The sequence below is a fragment of the Oryza brachyantha genome, chromosome 8 (assembly GCF_000231095.2).
Source record: "Oryza brachyantha chromosome 8, ObraRS2, whole genome shotgun sequence".
In the NCBI taxonomy this organism is placed as follows: Eukaryota; Viridiplantae; Streptophyta; class Magnoliopsida; order Poales; family Poaceae; genus Oryza; species Oryza brachyantha.
The window spans coordinates 12163124-12182519 of record NC_023170.2 but is presented as its reverse complement, the minus strand read 5'-3'; the positions used below and the strand labels follow the sequence as shown (position 1 = coordinate 12182519).

The 19396-nt window shown below is 42.2% G+C and overlaps 1 protein-coding gene and 1 pseudogene across 2 annotated transcripts; both read right to left on the bottom strand.

Moving 5' to 3' along the window:
- Positions 1–1116: 1116 nt before the first annotated feature.
- LOC102721013 lies at positions 1117–12978 on the bottom strand (annotated as a pseudogene).
- Positions 12979–13365: 387 nt separating this feature from the next.
- LOC102707793 (chromatin remodeling protein EBS-like) lies at positions 13366–18612 on the bottom strand. Of its 2 annotated transcripts, XM_006659343.3 has the most exons (5): positions 18355–18586; positions 17916–18258; positions 17742–17810; positions 14725–14863; positions 13369–13908 (listed from the first exon to the last, which is right to left on the bottom strand). In XM_006659343.3, exons 1-5 carry the CDS (start codon positions 18425–18427, stop codon positions 13882–13884), a joined length of 651 nt encoding a protein of 216 aa, XP_006659406.1. In that variant the 5' UTR covers positions 18428–18586; the 3' UTR covers positions 13369–13881. The 2 variants fall into 2 exon arrangements, with proteins under 2 accessions (XP_015695715.1, XP_006659406.1); XM_015840229.2 differs by having other exon boundaries at positions 13366–13908; positions 17742–18258; positions 18355–18612.
- Between the last annotated feature and the right edge of the window lie 784 nt (positions 18613–19396).

Here is a 19396-nt window from a genome sequence, read left to right as displayed (position 1 = left end):
TACGAAACGGAACGAATATGGTAACGAATAATTACCAAAGTATAAAAAAATCCCCTCAAATTGAGCGAAGAAATATAGCTCATTATTTATCTAAAATAATAGCAGTATAATTCAAACGGTCTCTCGTTCTCTCCGCACGCACGTAGAGCACAACACAGCTTCTAGGGTTAACTGGTTATGGGCTGTGGGCTTTAACGAATTTTGGTTTCGTGGGTGCGGATTTCCGGTAAAAAGTTTAGGATAGTTTCCGACCGTTTCCCCCTATCCTCCGGATAACAACGTTACTGTGTCCGAATCCATATCCGATAAAAAATATTCGAATTTGAATTTAAATCCAAAAAAATTCCAAACCGAAGCTATTCGAATTCGAAAACAGACACGGAACTCGGAAACTATCCGTACCACTTTTGTCCCTATTTGTCACCGTTAAAAATAGCCACCCTTGAGATGCACTGCATCTTTTTTTTTTAGCTAAGAGGGTTTGCTAATATTTTACCAATTCGCAGATATGACACCTCAACAGAATATGTCAGCTTGGACGGTAGGGGTTGTAGAACCAAATCCAATCCAATCCTAGCCATGCTACTCCGCTAGCTTCCGCTCCCTCTGGCAAACTCTGGGAAGGCTTATGAACTTGCTAGCCAGTACTACATGTGATCTAGGTAGAAGCTATGAACTTTTGCCCGTAAAATATGGCCTAATAGGTATGTCTTGGTCACCTTTATAGGAATACTCTGTTGTATAGCATGATGATCTTTTGATGATTAATTATATGCTGTAATGAAGCATTTCTATATATGGGTTAGAGACCTAGTTATTATGCATATATTCTTGTATGAACAACTTTTAAACTAGGAAAATTAGTGATTCATGGATTAAAGAGTTGTTACTAGGAACGTATATATAGAGGGCAAAAAGGGACATTTCGCCTTACCATCCAAGTTGGCATGTCGTGTTGCCATATGTTGTTTGATTGTGCAGCATTGGCAATTGGACTCTATGCATCCTACATTGCAAGGTTGCCTGCAAATGGATTGTACAACTACGGAAGGGGCAGGTTCGAGGTGTTGTCTGGGTATGTCAATGCAGTGTTCTTGGTTCTTGTGGGAGCGTTGATAGTACTTGAGTCACTATGAGACATTTGTTTTCTCACTCAGCACCAGGAATTCCATAATGCTCAGTTTTGAACTGTTCGAAATGTAGATAGAAGATGTTTACTTCAGTTTTTGTACTTGGAAGTAAAACACCTGTCTTGGTCCGAAAAAAAGAAAGAAAAATCCATTCTATCTACAGTATACAGTTATTCTTGACCTAACAGAAAGGAAAGCTATGTATGTTCCTTTAATCCTTTATATATAGGCAAATTCTTTTTTCAAAACAAATACAAATTTATTCCAGAAGAAGCTGTTTATTCTTCTTGGCGATAATCTAGGCCAGCTCCATATTTCCATGCTTCGAGATATCGTTTCCATTGATATTTGTTCTTCAGTGGCAATGATTCAACCCAAGACCTTCAGAAGTTATGTAAACAGTAAAAATATCAACAAATGGATAGGTTGAGTATATGATACTGATGTTAGAGATGGATGACAACAACTGTACCTGAGGACTGGATCTATAAAGGTAGAAAGGAATGTATAGTAACCAAGCATCACAAAATGGCCTGACCAGTCAAGGATGACCCCAAGTCCAGCCTAAAGCAAAGAAGAGAGATAAGCTCCAATGGACAGCACAGCTTATCTGAAGTCTTCACTGAAAATTAAGCTTAAAGAAATAAACCGGATGTTTTAAAGAGTTTACCTGATTAAAAATGGACGGCAAAATTTGCGGTCGAGTGATCATTACTAGACCTAGAGTTTTGACCAGAGGACCAAACTGTATTACATCCTACAGATGCACAGCTCAAGTAAATTAATATGTGAAAGCTGACATTTTCCCTTCGCTGAGAATCAGTGTTTGTTTGGAACAATATTCAAGTACCAACCTGGAGAAATGGCCTAAGTACTGAATCCCCAAGTTTCTGGTCAATGTGCGAAACAACTCATCATAAAAAAGAACTGAAATGACCGTATATCTCAAAAGTAACTGAGGTTACCTCCATCGACTGAAAATTAGCAAAGAGAAGGTCGTTAATAAAAGTTGGTGCAACATTGATCTGTGGCCTTGCTGACATTGCTCTGTGGAACAACCATGATGCACTTAAATTTGGCTGCAAAATGAAAATGAAATAAGATTCTACTTCAAATTACACACGAAGGGCTATAAACTACAAGTACACTAACCATATAAGGGTTCAATAGCTGCAAACTACGTGCATCCAAGAAATCTCCTGAAACTGCTTCATATATACCTTAAGCTCCAAAAGCATACAGAAAAAGAAAATAAGTATCTCAAAGGAAACGAAAAGTTGTAATGTGCAGAAATCTCATCACTGATAAGCTAAGCTTACATCGATATTGAACCATTTTTTTCCTTTGTAAGTACAGTACAAATATGCACTTCAAACCAAGAGGGCCCAATAAGTTTGAAACTATAGACCACATGTGCTAAAGCATGGCTATAGAGTTACCTCTTGTGCCAGCCCCGGTGACCCGTTACCTTGACATTGTTTTTGAACTTCGAGAATTAGGGTGGAACAACTCTGTCTGAAGCTAATGTCAATTATAGGAGTTATATTCTGAGTATTTTATGGCTGGTATTGTCTGAGTTTTTCGTCATGTTGTCATATTAAACAACAAAAAAGAAGGATTAACTGAGAATCATTTTATTTACAAATTTATATCCATGCACATATGGCAATTAGTTATTGCTCCGAGAATCTGGATTCAGTTTTGTTCATATCTGAGCATGCATGTTACCATTTTATGATCATGGAGCATCTTGCCGTTAAGTAAAAATTACTGACCATACCAGTTGACAAACGACCAAGATGCCTTGTCAGGCTTCCAAAACCCCCAAAAGAAACAGGTGAGTGGATTCCACTAGCGTCACCAACCTGAAGCGTAAAGAAGCGAAGGACGTTGGAAATTAAGGAAAAAATTCATATGGCCAATAGGAATTCAAAGCAGTGAAATGGCATGCCTGCAAGACACGGTCAAATGCAGCTGGCAAGGGGCTGAAAAATGGATTAATTGTGCCAGAGTTAGCATGCAGACAACCAAAAAACTGCTAAGAGAATATAACCAAGAAATGAATACATAAGTGTGCATTACAGCTCACAAGCACTACATACATACAATTCAGGCAACATCACTAAATATGAGGGTTTATATGTGAAAATAAGACTCAAAATAAACTTGCTATTAAGTCTCAAATGGGCATTTGAAAAGAGCATCTACAGTATTCAGTTTGCATGACTAAGATATGGCACGAAGGGTCATTATTTTCAGCATATAAATAACTCTTGTAACAAATAGTTAAGGAACACGAACACATTCTGTGGCAACAATATGCCACCACATGGTAGTTGCAGCAGATTGTTCATCTATAATTGGATACATTTGTATTTTATTATCATCTAATTAACATGAGGGGAAGGATATTCTTCCTCCGTCTCAAAATAAGTTCATCTTTCTAGAAGAACTTATTTTGAGACAGAGGGGGTAGGCTATATTAATTTCTGTTACCTATCCCGATAAGTTGGGAAAATTCCAAATATGACTCTCCTTATATCCAAGTTTTCAAGAACAACATCCTACAATGAGCACAACAAGAACAAGAGTAAATTAAAAATAAAGCGTAATTGTGTAAGTATCTCCATACATAAAAAGTTCAGAACAAGCCAATATCTATTTTTCTTGCTCTTAATAGATGATGGTGTAAATATGCACAAGAACCCAATGTACTGCATTCTTTACGTTTGTCACACAGGGTCGCATTGTTTACCTGGTAAACAGGCATCAGATTCCAGAAAGTCTCCAAAAGTTCTTCAAGCTTTGGGCCCCCAAATTGTGGATCAACAACAGTGAACATGTATGTAGTGCGATCAGTTGGACCAGAACCAGCAGGAAAGGCCTAATATAATTAGTGAAAATGGACTATCAAATAAATAAGAACACAAAAATGACATTGTATACTATTTAAATTTATTATTGCAGTTCCATGCAATGGATGGAAAGTTGATTTTTGCAAATGAGGATGGCAATTGAGAGATTTTTAAAAAGAGGTTGGCTGTTTTGGAAGTATTTTTAGATATTTCAGTTCCTCCCCAAGCATCAGCTTTGTGTCAAAATGATGGGAAAAAAGCAATTACCTCCCAAAAGAGTTGTACTCCTGACTTTCCAGATTTCTTTATGGATGAGCTACTGAAAATAATATCGCCTGTTGTATTTCTATCAAATCCACGAGCACAAGCCCCAACAAGAAGGCAGACTCCATCTGGTTTTCTACCTGACCGGATCTTAGACAAGGACAGAAGAGTTGTCATTTAAAGTGTAGAATATGGAAGTGACAGCAACAGTAAGATGACTATGTGCATGTAGGGTGGAAGTGAAAGATAAGCATTGTGTTCAACAATATAATAAGTAATATGTAATGTATTATAATATTGAAGCCACAATTCAGTATCACATTACCCTTAAAGCATGAAGCAGTTTGGCCAAGCTAACTGTTCAAAATAAGTTGGATGTTTTCAGTTCATACAAGTAGTTCACACATAAAGCTGTTACTGTTTACAATTACACACATGCTCTTACAGATTAGAATTAAACACACATTAGGACGACAGATGGAAATGAATATAAATCTTGGCTAGATCATAGATGGACACACAGACAGAGTTTAGCAGCACTAATGGTATGGTGGTAGATGTTATGAATAGCACACTTGTATTCATATGAGGGCACTAGGCCTGAATATATAGAGGTACAAGATGAGTACATAAGGAAACTATAGAAATAGGAATAAGAGTAGGAATAGGACCACAAGTACAAATATAGGGTGACTCAAGAACACTGAGTTTGGAGAGATAGAATCTATGTCTAGCGAACCAACATGCTTACTGAGCTCATGCTTCACCGGATCAAGTGCCATGCTGACAGCACTTGTACTATCAGACAAAAAAAGGAGTTGGTGTAGAAATAGAGACACCAAAATCCTCAAGCAACCACCATAACCAAGTAACCTCTGTCGTCACAAGAGCCATAGCACGTAACTCAGCCTCTGCACTCGAACGAGAAACTGCTGTCTGCTTCTTAGTTTTCCAAGAAATGAGAGAACCACCAAGAAACACACGAAAAGCAGAAAGAGATTGACGATCAAAGGAATCACTAGCCCAGGTAGCATCACAATAGGCCTGGAGCTATAAAGAGCTAGATCGTGGAAAGAACAAACGACGAGATATAGTTCCACTAAGATAGCGCAGACGCAAAGCAGATGAGTATAGTGTAGCTGTGTAGGAGCAAAAACAAATTGACTCAAGATATGTACGGCGTGCGAGATATCAGGACGAGTGACACCAAGATAAACAAGACTACCCACAATATGACAATAGCGGGTAGGATCATAAAGAGGAGCACCATTAGTGAGGCGAAGATGAACATTGAATTCCATAGGAGTGTCAACATGACGAAGATCAGTAAGAGATGCACGATCAAGAAGGGCTCGAATGTATCTCTCTTGAGAGAGATAGAACCCTTCGGCTGTAGAGGAAATTCCAATCCCAAGAAAGTAACAAAGAGGACCAAGATCAGTCATCAGAAACTGCTCACTAAGACGCGCCTTCACAAAGGCGATATACTCAGAATCAGCTCCCATAATGATCATATCATCAACATACAAAAGAAGAAGAGTCCGACCACAAGGAGAAGTATGAACAAAAAGTGTTGGATCATGATTACTGGCAGAAAAACCAGCAGCGGTGCCACAGAGGCAAAGCGTTGAAACCAAGCACGAGGAGCTTGCTTAAGACCATAAAGTGAGCGACGAAGACGACAAACCATACCCTCAGGAATAGAATACCCTGGTGGCGGATGCATGTACACCTCACGCAACTCACCATTAAGAAAGGCATTCTTGACATCCAGCTGAGAGATAGAGCACTCACGAACAGAGGCAACAACAAGAAGAGTGCGAACAGTGGTCATATGGGCAACAGGTGCAAATGTTTCATCATAGTCGCGGCCATACTCTTGCTGAGAACCGCGAGCCACAAGACGAGCCTTATATCGCTCAAGAGAACCATCAGAGCGGGTCTTAACCTTATAAACCCACTTGCAGGTAATAGGACGAACACATGAGGGAAGAGGAACAAGTTCCCATGTGCCAGTACGCTCGAGAGCAGCAATCTCCTCAGCCATAGCATGTTGCCATTCTTGATGAAGCATGGCATCACGATATGAGGTAGGTTCAGAAAGAACCATAGTAGAATAGGCTGGAGGAGAATAAAAATTAGGAGGCCGACGAATACGACCACCACATCAGACAAGTTGTTCAGGCAAAGAATCCTCAGAGGAAGATACATCAAGCGGATAAGATGACGCAATAGGAGATGAATCATTGTCAGAGGATGACACATCAGGGCAGGAAGGCACACCACGTCGAGTATAGACTTGCATCACTGGTGGCTTCATAGAATAGTCAGGCGTTATAGAAGAAGGAACCAAAGAAGACTCTCTAGGTGAAGAAGATGCCGAAGGAGGAACCAGATGGGTACTAACAAGAGAGGCGTCAAGTAGAGTCAGAAAGGAAAGTGGGTCAACCAAAGATGCAGGATTGGTATTCAAAGAAGGACGAGGGTAGTAAGGACGGGATTCATCGAAAACATCCCAAGAAACCCACATCCGACGACCAACTGGATCCCAACAACGATATCCTTTATGTTCAGCACTGTACCCAAGAAAGACACACTCAATAGATTGAGCAGTCAATTTTGTGCGCCGTGGTGCAAGAAGCACACAGCACACACAGCCAAAAAGGCAAACATGAGAGAAATCAGGCAGCATGTTGTAAAGACGCTCATGAGGAATCCCACCATGAAGGGCTAATGAAGGCTAAAGATTAACCAAATAGTTGGCAGTAGAAACAGCCTCGGCCCAAAAATGAGTGGGAACAGAAGCGAGCATAAGAGCACGAGCAGTCTCAAGAAGATGTTGCTTGCACTCAGCAACACCATTCTGAGCATGAGCACCAGGACAGGAAAATTGAGCAAGAGTGCCATGCTCAGAAAGAACTTGATGAAGAGCTCCAGAAAGAAACTCGCCAGCAGAGTCAGCACAAAATACACGAATGGATGTGTTAAAATGAGTGCGGACCATAGCAGCGAAAGTTTTATAGATGGAGAGAGCCTCACTACGATGTTTCATAAAGTAGATCCAGGTATGATGAGAGAAGTCATCAATAAAAATGATATAGTATCGATGCCCCCCTGTAGAAACAAAGGGAGCAGGACCCCATGCATTTGAATGGACAAGATCAAAAGGTTGTTGAGACACAGACTCACTAGAATGATAAGGTAGCTATGTCCGCTTGCCTAGCCAACACCCATGACACCGATCTAAAGACTTATGACCAGAAACAGACCCTAAAAGACCACGATGAATCATAGTGGATAAGCGAGAGCCACAAATATGACCCAAGCGATGATGCCACTAAGCAAAAATCGAGGTCGACGAGGCAACAAAAACGGAGCCATCACGACTGGTGGACACAGCGGAAGGAAGAAGCTCCTAGAGACGCTGAGAATCATGGCGCCGCGGGCCAGAGCCAACCACTTGACCTGTGCGACGATCCTAAACAAAACAAAAGTCAGGATCAAGAATCACACAACAGTCATGATCAGTGAGTTGACCAGCATACATAAGTTGCATGGTTAGATCAAGAACACAAGAAACATCGGGAACAAAAAGAGGCAGATGAAAGAACACCATGCCCGATAACGGGAAGAGGAGACCCATCAGCTGTATGAACAAAAGAAGATCGAGATGGGGGAACCAAGGAAGAGAGACAGGCATGATGGGGAGTCATATGGAAAGAAGCACCAGAATCAAGAATCCAAGGACAACTACCTGGTTCAGGAGAGGAACCCGCAATAGAAGACTGGGAAGCAGCAGCAGAACCTGGTAGTGCAGAAGGTTGAGTCACCGAACCAACAACTCCTGGTGAAGAAGAGGTGATGAGGCGACCGAGCAGCCTGAGAATCTCCTGTGCATCAGATCCAATAGAACTCCTCTAAGAATATTTAGTACTAGAACCACCAGAAGCCTGGGAAGAACGGTGACCACAATTTTCCTGGTCCTTCCTCTTTTTAAAACAATAGGATTCCACATGGTCGGCTTTGTCGCAATAAGTGCAATGAAGACCACTTCCCTCTCCAGTGTCAGAGGAAGGTTTCCCAGATGTAGGGACCACTAGTAGAGTAGAACGAGAAGACGAAGAACGAGTAGCCAACACAGAAGAGTGTTGTAAGAGACCCGCATCACAAAGATGAGTCTCCTCATTACGAACCTCGGCAAGTGCATCCAACAAAGAGACACACGGGTGACGAGCGAGTAACTGAGCACGAAGAGGCTCAAACTCGGCACGAAGACGAGTCAAGAAGTCGTAGGTACGACGTAGCTCAAGAGCGTCCTTTTGGCTCTGACAGGACTCACAAGTAGCAGGCGATAACTGGGGACCAAGAGTGTCAAGTTGACGCCAAATAGCAGAAATCTAAGCATAGAAATCATCCACTGTACTATCTCCTTGACAAACCAACTGCTCCTGACGAATAGCAGTAAGATAAGTGGACTGTCCAGAGGGCTCATAACGTCCACGAAGAAAAGTCCACATTTGATGTGTACACTCGAGCTCAACAATATCAGCAGAAATCCAATCCTCCATACTAGCAACAAGAATGGTAGCAGCATGAGCATCCTCATCAATCCATGTCCTATAGGTCGCATAGGCCGAGTCATAAGTGGCCAAGCGATCATCATATTCAGCATGTAAACGCTCAACACGCTCATCATATTCCTTGAGCAAACGGGTAAACTCTGTCTTCTAGCCATCAGCAGCATTCGCCGGAAGAACAGGCTCCTGTGGAAGCAAAGGCTGCGAAGGAGCAGTAGGATGAGATGGACAAGGAAGATCACCAGTCCAAAACTCCCAAATACGCAGACCACGCATATGAATCCGAACACGAGGAACCCAATCGCGAAAGTTGGTGCCATTGAAAAGCACTGGACAATGAAGAAGAGCAACGCCACTATAAGCTTGCGAAGGAGGAGCCATGGCGCTGACGAGAGCGTAGATTTTTTTTTTTTGAAAACAAACCGGTTTTAAAAGCGCTAACCAACCAGATCTAGATCCAGATCTGGGCGGGTGTCCAGAGAGGTGGGCAGCGGGCGACCCAGATCCAGATCTGGGCAGGCGTCCAGAGAGGTGGACGGCGGGCGACCGGCGGCAGCTCTGGCGCTCGTCGGCAGTGGCGGCGGCCCTCGGTGCTCCGGCGAGCTGGCGCTCGGCGGCGGCACAACAGCCCTCACGGCGGCGCGGCAGCTTGCATGCAGAAGCGGCGGCGACGTCGATGGTGTCCAGGCAAAGGCAGAGCCGACGGCGATAGACACGCAAAAGAAACGGCGGCGCTCAGCTCCGATGGCGACTACGACCACGCAAAGGAGACGGCCACGCGAAGAAGACGGCAGAGCTCCGGCGATGGCGGCGGCATGGCGTAGCGTGCAAGTGCAACACGCAAATTTTCAGGTTGGTTCTAATACCATGTTATGAATAGCACACTTGTATTCATACGAGGGCACTAGGCCCGAATATATAGAGGTACAAGATGAGTACACAAGGAAACTATAGAAATAGGAATAAGAGTAGGAATAGGAATACGAGTAGGAATAGGACTACGAGTACGAATAGGAATACATCTACACTTAACAGTAGAGTCGTGGGTGTATAACTCTAGCTACCAAAATTCAAATCTTGTCCACAAATGAGGCCGTCGACATTATTAGTTGGATGCATAAGCCAGAAATTAATACTTCCATTGTCCCCAAAGAAAAAGCAGAGTTTAGGAATTTCATCTTGATGCAGTCATTTTAATTAAAAATCAGGAGTACCTGTTGCACAATTGGGGAAAAATTACCCATAGCATCAATAACAAGTCGACAAGGCAAAGAACCCCCATCACTCAAGTTTAGTACCTGGGGAACACAAGTGACAATTAATACATATTTGCTTCGCAAAGTTCACTAGGAAGTAACAATTGGCACATTATTACTTGTAACAGTACAAACTAAAGGAACTTGATTAATAACCTTGATGAGTCTTTTTTTTTGACAGAACAGTTCTTATTTTATTGGTCAAACAAAGAAATCATAGTTTCAAAAGCAGACGTAGATAATGCAGTCTAGACGATCATAGGCAACTTCATGTGGGTGGAATAGAACGTTTCTTTTGTATACTAAAAAGATTAGCAATGTACTTCTAAACAATTTTAGTGTAGCCAGGAGACAGAATAATTTACATACAGCAAGGTCATCATGAACATAGATGCTAGACAAACTTTTCCCCTCAAATATTGCTCCTCCTGAAGAAACGAAGCGCTCTTTCATGATCTCAACAACTTTAGCAGGCCTACACAGGTCCAAATTTATAACATAATCACACAGAAGAATAGAATCACAAACAGTTATAGAAATGATGCTCTTCACATCTCGAACGTTTGATAGGTTTTATGGAAAGATGAGGATTAAAGAGTGGACACAACAACAACAAAATAATGTAGATTTTCATCATATAATGCCTTGTTATCGTGCACATGATTTAATTTGGTTATCATGCATAATGTATGCTTTCAAATTTTGCAGCCAAAGCTGCTCTGCTAGTGGTATCAAGTGACAACTTACGAAATTCCAAGATTAAGAATGTTCTCCAGCCAAATTTCACCTTTACTCTCAAATCCGCATCTATTCTGCAGAGTAAGAAAAAAAATGTGCAATTACTTAGCTGGCAAGACATATTTTTAAAACAACAGTAGAGAAATCTTAGCTGAAAGGCCTTACAGGATTGAATTCACTTGAAATTATCTGTTCAATCTCCTCTTCTGAAAGGATGCCAACTTCTACAATTCCCATAAGCTCTTCTCTTGAGATGTTCCACTCTTGTTCTCTCTGTTTAGCAGATATATATACACATTTCATATTATTCAGCGGTGTTATTGGGAAAAGTCAGAAATAGCAATATAAGGCTGAATTACCCCTTTGATTATGTTTCTTTCAATAATTCCAACCCGAAGGCCTTTATAACTCAGGGCAGTAGCTACAAATATACCTAATGTGCCACCACACACTAATACATCAAAGATCTCTGAGCCATCACCAAAATCATAATCAACCAAGGGCCCTTGGACTCGAGTAACAACTTCAGGGACTTTGGAGTCTGCATGCACACATTTCCATCACAATGCTATAATACTTGGAGAATGGAATAAAAACAATAAGTCCACAGTCCTCAAGTAACCAGATTGCTATTGTTCAATTCATCCACCAAACACGGTAGGTAAGTTTTTATTAAACCAGAAAGGTGTACCATCGAAAGCAAATCATTGAAGGCCAGCATTGTTAAAAACTATGTTAAATATAGTAGCGCAACAAACAAAGCACATTTAGATATCTGGCTTGCATAGAAAATAGATTTTTATCTTGCCGTACTAGAGGTATGTTCAGCAAAGCCTGCAATAGTGTGCTTAATGCAGCAATGCTCTGAGAAAGCTTACCACAGGGCAGCTAAAAGTGAAGTACTGTCCATTGTTTCTGTTAGAAAAAATTGATAGAGCGAGGGATACTCCCCACACCTTAACTAAATTATTGTGGGGTACTCATTTGCGGTGTTTTCTTCTTCCAAAGACATGTTCTTGTTTCAAACACGGAATCAGCTACTGAAAGTCAACTTTAGAAAACTACCAAACCAAGTATACAACCAAACAATACCAAATTTGCCCCGAACTACTCACTTTTCACATGCTATTAGATTATCACGTTCTTTTGAATGACGAACCATACCTGCTTGAGCTTCACATATACTAGACCATATTTGATCCAATCTTTTCAAGGCGCTGTATGAGTAAGCACCCCCAGCGCAGCCAACCTCTTCACCGTAGAAATCTTATCCATTATCATCTAAACAAACAATTATAGAACATTAGGGGGGTAAACATAACTCAAAAATCCCCCTCTCGGAAACAAAAACTTTAAAAGTAGAACGTGAGGGTGGGCATGGGTCGACCCCAGGTAATTTAGGATCCGCTCGAGTTCAACAAAATAAACTAAGTTTTACCATAAAATAAAATTTTATTTATTTAGTTAAACTAGGGTCAATTCTAAAATACCCGTGGATCGACCCAAGGTTATCCCTTTGCAGACGCAGGCATGCAGCATTTGAAGATGGTGGTTACTTTAAAAATGCCTTGTAGGTGAGAAAACAGAGGGTGTTGCTGTATTAGACTGAATAATCAGGAATCATCCGAGACATTAGGAAATGCATCCTTGAAATGCTTTCATATGGCACTGACCCAGGAAAGACGGGTAAGAGAGGGATCATCCTCTTCCTCTCCTCATCATCTAGCATATCGTCGTCCCACCCGTGCTCGTGCTGGCTCACCTGGGTCCTGGATGGCGCCGGCCCGGCCTCCCCCAGCGCCCTGGCGCGCATCGCTAGGCCGCGCCCGCGCCCGCGTCCGCGTCCCCGGGCATCACCCCGCGCCTTTACGCACCGGCCTCGGAGAGCGTGTGGCCGCGGCGCCGCGGCCGGAGCAAACGGAAGAAGGACGACTGGGGGCGGCATGTATGAGCGTTTCGGGAAAACGGCTCGCTTCACCCCCGCCGGCGAGGTGCTCGTGCGAACGCGGGTGAGCCGAGGAGGAGGAGGAGGAGGCTTCTCGCTCTCGCGTGTCGCGCCGCCTCACTCCGGTTTGGCTTGGCTTGGCGGCTCCCCCGCGTGGGCGCGTGGCTGGGGATGGAGCTCACCCACGTGGCCCTTCCCGGCGCCAGCAAACAGATTTTCTCTACCGTGGGTAGCGATCAGACCGGCGTTGGGTTGTGAAAACCTAGGTGCGAGCTGGTGAGGGCGCCATCGAAGCCACAGAGACAGAGACCCGATGGAAACCAGGGTTAGAAGGCAGTGGATCGAGCGGTGCAGGGGCAACTCGTCCCGGCGATCTAAGGATGGAATTGCGAGGGGGAGGCGTCACCGCGGTACACTGAGCCAGTGGCGAGGTGGCAATACTATTACACTAACACGTACTTGAGCTCAATCTAGCGTGCAGCCGACGCGTAGAGGGAGGAACTGAGATAAGCCAGCCGGTAATGTGGCAGCACAAATCTTAAGTCATCCTAGCTGTGCAAAATCGACACGAATTTCCCACATCTCCAGGCAACTAAAAACTAGTGACTCCCCAGCAGAAACCATAAAGAAAAGGAGCGCAACAATCCCAGCCATCAGCAGCGGCATGTATGGCGCTGCAGTAAAGACTATCAGGAAGCCAGAGAGCTACATGGGAAATTATCAATCATCAGTCACAGCCTCACAAGGGCTCACACATCTCACTGGGGAAATGTTGCTGACAGGAATTAACACGCACACACGGGCACAAGGAGCGAGCTAAGGCTACAAGTCAATCACCACCAAAGGCGTTGGTGTTCTTTCTCTCCCCCTAACCAAACGACCAGTTCAGCAGAGCTGCCCGAAGAGACGACAAGGCTGCGCTGAAACCGTTTTCCCTAACAGGCACAACATAATGTTTTTGATAGGCTAAGAGGCGGCGAAGGCCAAGTTCTGCAAACGCCTTGGGTTCTCTTGCAAACTGTACACCACAACCTTCGCCATGGAAAGGAAGGGATGGTTTGTCACGGAAGCAGAAGGTATCCTCCTCAGCAGCATATGTTACCCAGTCATGAGTTTTCACCTCCTCTGCCTTTTTGACTCAGCCTGCCATTGACAGGCCAAAAAAAAAAAGAACAGATGCACATTAGACAACAGATAATAAGTGTTTGTGCTAAGGTAGTTAAATTGTTTCGAAATGTGGGATCTAGGTGTTAGCTCAACAGCACATGATATTGTGGGGAACGCATTCACTGCCTTCTTTACATAAAAATCTTACACCAGTTTAACATATGAAAGTGCATTTAAACAGAGCCATCAACCGATATGTGAAGTTCAAATAATACTTCTGCGAGTAAAAACAACCATATCTATTTCAAAATATGCAAAAAAAAAAAAAGTTATAAGCAATGAAGGAAGATAGTATCCATATAAGTTAAATAAAATGTCAACAAAATCCATATTTGTTAGGAACAGGCACAATTCCATCCCAAACATCATTTGGAAAATTTGGCAAGTGCATAAACCTCTCATCAATGAAATAAGATGCTTGAATGTACAAAATTTACTATCAAAGCTTTAACATGAGCAGAATATAGTAACACTTATATCTGATACAGAACCAGAAAGAAAAATCATGGTTTCAAAAAAGAAATACTAATAGGTTTAAGATAGCACTTGACAAGATAAAACCTTGAATCCACTACAAACTTAACAGTAATTTGTAGAGAAAAGAAGAAACAGAAATTGTTATCATTTTCTCGGACATTCCTATAAATGAGCATCACACAATTAGCAACCAATTCTAAGAACTGAAAACAACTTCAACAAAATAATATTAATTACGAAAAACCTATTTATCATTCTGCTGAAAAATATAAATAATTATCCCCTCTCAACCGTTAGAAAAGAAAATTAGCTCACCTTGGGTTCATACTTTGCAGAACCTGCATATGCATGAGAAGGTCTCTTTGTACCATTTTCCTTGACACAGTCTGAGCAGACAAAGTGATCTAGTTTTTTGGCCTGCTCAATCGTCATGCTCATGCATGAAGGGTGAAACCTGCATACAGTTAGATCTAAATAAGGCAGGATCCAAAGTAACACTCGCAGTATACAAATACAAATTTAAAATGCAAAGGACATTTATGATTTATTTCTTTAATTCTATACATGTAAAACAATCTGACTCCTTAAGTCCTGGTACCAAAAACACTAAGTGGAAGAAAGTTAAATATGTTACAAATCACATTTTGATAAGTTCCAAGTGGCATGACAAGCAAGTGCCTGATGCCTCAGAAGTGTGCGTGTATATTTTGCATTCTTAAGTACACATAGGAGTAGATGACCAACGACTCTACAAGAGCTCAAATAGATTTATCATGATGGTTTGCTTAGTTTATGAAGCTTGATGAAAAGAACTTAGCTAGCGATTATAACAGTTACTACTATAACTATTTCCAGGTTTCCAGAAATAACATGCCACCATGAACTGTGCAGAACCAGTTTTTAGATGTTAAATATAAAAATGATGCATTTTTCTTATATTTTTCATTCTCTATTACATCCTTAACAGAAATTCGAATTCAAGAGAACCAAAAACAGCCACAGCAACTGTCAGAAATGAACAAAGGTTTGGTGTCATCAAAAAATTTTATAGGCATAATCTGAACAAAGTACAAGAGCTTGATGCTGTTTTACAACCTTCTAGAATCCTTTAGATCGTGAATCCTTGTCATATGCAAAAATTTAGTGACAGGACCTTCTGCAGACTACAGTATATCTTGATTTGGATTAGATTTCTTTTCATGCTTGGTTTTTGTTAGCTAAGGAAAGAGCCCATAGGTTTATATAGACTTCCAGTTTCAGATTTTCTTCTCTAATGTGATACAAATATATAAACTAGTCTGAACTCTTTAGCACACCTCAACAACACTTATAAGATAAATAATAACAACCTTGCTAACTGGAAACACAAAGTGGCCTTAATATGCATCTCTTACAGAATATAGATCCACGGACAATATGCATTTCCTTCAGACCATTCAGTAACTTTTTTTTTAGGGTAAATCATTCAGTAACTGAGTAGCCTCTATCGTAACATTTAATATGTCACACAAAAAGGAAAACAAAGGGGGGAGAGAAGTAGTAGACCCTGTAACAAACAAGGGATAATCAATATTTGAACTATTCAGATGCACTGGAATGAGTGCCAATTTAATTTTTATTTTGAGAAGTTCCAAGTGACATGACAAGTGTGTAATGCCTCAGAAGTGTGCATGTATATTTTGCACTACTAAGGACATAGAAACCATGATTCCACAAGAGCTCAAATAGATCTATCAAGACATTTTTCTTAGTTTATGAAGCTTGATAAAAAAATCTTAGTTCGTGACTAAACAGTTATTCCCTCTGTTCCATGTTATAAGACTTTTTGGGTTTGCCTAGATTCGTCCACATATCAATGTATATACTTTCGGATATGTGTGACAAGGTCAAAAAGTCTTATAATGTGAAATGGAGAGAATACTTACTAATATAACTAATTCCAGGTTTCCAGCAATAACATGCCACCGTGAACTGTGTAGCACCAGTTTGTTGATGTTTAATATAAAAATGATGCATTTCTATACATTTTTCATCCTCTTTTACAGCCTTAAATAAAATTCGAATTCTAGAGAACCAAAACCAACCACATCAGCTGTCGAAAACAAAGAATGGATTGGTGAAGTGAGCCTCAAATTTATAGGTATAATCTGATCAGAGTACAAGAGCTTGATGCTGTTTTGCAACCTTCTAGAATACTTTAGATGGTTGAATCCTTGTCATATGCGAAATTTCAGTGAACAGGAATAATGTAGGCTCTGAGTCACAGTACCTTCTACGGTATATCTTAATTTGGATTAGATTTATTTTTCTTGCTTGGTTTCTGTTAGCATAAGGACAGACCCATAGGTTTATATAGACCTCCAGTTTCAAACTTTCTTCTCTAATGAGATACAAATATATAAACTAGTCTGAACCCTTTGACATACCTCAACAACTCTTATAAGATAATTTACATAATAACACCCTTGCTAACTGGAAACACAAAGTGGCCTTAATATGCATTTCTTGCAGATCAATGTTTTCAAGTCGTCTAGTCGACTCTAGTCTCCATGGAACCGACCAGGCGATTAGTCACGACTAGTCGTCGACCAGATCGACTAGTCGAGTCTGGTCGATCCTGGTTGTCCATATAGTTTTCCAGTATATTTCAGGACATATACATAATATATAATATATATTCCTATATGTAGTTATATATATACACACTATCATGACCTATAGTTATATATATACACACTATATCATGATCAAGTGCAGCTGCCATGAGAAAATAAGAACAGAACAGGTGACAGGCATGTGATGGGCTAAGTCCTGGGCAATGGGCAATATATTGCTAACCCTAATGGGCTATGGCCAAAAGTAGGCCTGTCCAGGAAGCAACCCAGACCTGGTCGTCCACCCCCTAGTCGGACAACTAATCGCGATTAGTCGACGACTAGTCGGACGACCAGGATTCTAGTCAAGCTAATCGAGCCGGAGTCCCTGGTCGAGGTCAGATCACCGATAAGGACGACTAATCATGATTAATCGCGACTAATCGGACGACTTGAAAACATTGTTGCAGATCCATGGATAATAAACCTTTCCTACATATCATTCAGTACCTGAGTACCCTCTATAGTAACAGTTAACATGTCACACACAAAAAGGAAAAAAGGGGAGAGAAGTAGTAGACCCTGTAACAACTAACAAGGGGTAATCACTATTGGAGCTATTCAGATGCACTGGAATGGGTGCCAATTTAATTATCATCACCATGATTTCCAGCACAACTCACTATATTTATACTGAAATGCATCATAATAAAATGGCGGAATTATTAAGAGATTTACCAATCCTTGCAGTCATCGCACTGCACCATGAGATCGTCCGGGTTGTACGGCATCTCACACTTGCAATACCTTGAGAAAAAACAAGAAACACATAAGAGACAATCAACAATCAACATTCCATGGAAAAATGAACAATCAACATTCAACGGGCAAAAGATCAAGAAGGCTCCATACACGGCGACGCGGTCAGGGGTGAATGCCCCCGTGGCGGCCTTGTACTCGAAGCGGCAGAAGAAGTCCTCGGGGCCGACGTTGTCGAGCTTGGTGTAGTTCTTGAAGGAGTGGACGACGCACTTGCCCTCGATGGTGTTGGCGCTCTGCATGTCGAAGTGGTCGGAGAGGAAGAGCTCCTTGGCGCCGTGGAATTGCCTCCTCCCGCCCTTGGACTCCTCGGGGCGGTAGTACCACCGCACCCGCACCCGGACGCTGCCCCGCCCATCCAGCTCCATCTTCTCCACCCGCGCCACGTACGGCTGGTTGTCCGAGTCGACCGGCCGCATCAGCACGCAGTCCCCCACTGCCCATCCCACCAGCACATTGCGTCAGATTTCTCGCCGCCGCGGGACGGGGACGGGGGCGGCCGTGAGCAGGAGGGGATCAGGGGGGCACGTACCTCGGACGACCTTGTTGGTGCCGGAGATGGTGTAGGAATCGACGTCCCGCTTGCCCTGCTTGGTCTTGGCCATGGCCGCGGCCGAGGTTTTTGGGAGAAACCCTAGGCGACGGGCGGAGCGCTCTCCGATCCGGCCGGAGGGAGGGAGGGGAAATCTGCACCTGCGCAGCTGCAGTGCAGGTCAACACATCGGTCCTGGGAATGGGGAGCCGGTCGCCTCGTCAGTATCTCCATCCCCAGCCGTTGATCCAGCCATCAGCGGTTCACATTACGGTCGAATCAGCGGGGCAGTTTTCACGTCCGGAGATACGGTGAAGCCTTCACGAATTTTCCAGGTCAATCCACGCCAACTCAGGATGTGTTCCGTTTCTCTTTGAACATCCATCATAGTTGGTATAGTTGGTATGATACGTTGGTTTTATTTTTCTGTTTGGTTAGAGAATAAGCTGAACATGTTTTTTTTTTAAGAATGAGATGGATGAAGCTAGCCTATCATGTGAGATGGCTGAATATGATTGCCTCTCCGCAACAAGTTGGTAAGGTTACTTCTCATATTCATAATAAAATATTGAATACTAAAATTAATATATGAATAACCTAAAGTAACTAAATGTCAAAAAAAATTAGAGAGCATTGCCACCGACCTCTCCCCTCACCTCCCTCTGTGTGTCACCGATACCATCACCCCTCCCTTTGCGCCACCGAACCGTCTTGAGATTAGGGATTGGTTAGACCCGAATCTAAGAGTAGTATTTCTCTCTTGGGTTCAACACATCCCACCCATTCACCAACCAAACAGGATTAGGGATTGGTTAGATCTATCTCAACTCATCTCATCCCTAGAACCAAACATATCCTTAGATAGCACTAGGCGTTTGGGTTACACGAAAATTTCGTGTTGGGTTTTCAAAATCAATACCCGAACTTAGTGAAAAAATTCTAAGACCCGAAATTCTAGGTACCCGTAAAATCGGGTTTGGGTTTTGGGTTACCCATTTGTTAACGCCAGATTTTAGCAAATCGTCATTACGAATTGAAACAC

Excerpts from the sequence above, each read along its gene's own strand:
- LOC102707793 (XM_015840229.2), bottom strand. The coding sequence starts at position 18,427 with ATGGCCAAGACCAAGCAGGGCAAGCGGGACGTCGATTCCTACACCATC. Across the intron at positions 18,259-18,354 it reads CACCAACAAGGTCGTCCGAG|TGGGGGACTGCGTGCTGATG; the intron begins GTACGTGCCCCC and ends TGGGATGGGCAG. Across the intron at positions 14,864-17,741 it reads TGCGATGACTGCAAGGATTG|GTTTCACCCTTCATGCATGA; the intron begins GTAAATCTCTTA and ends AACTGTATGCAG.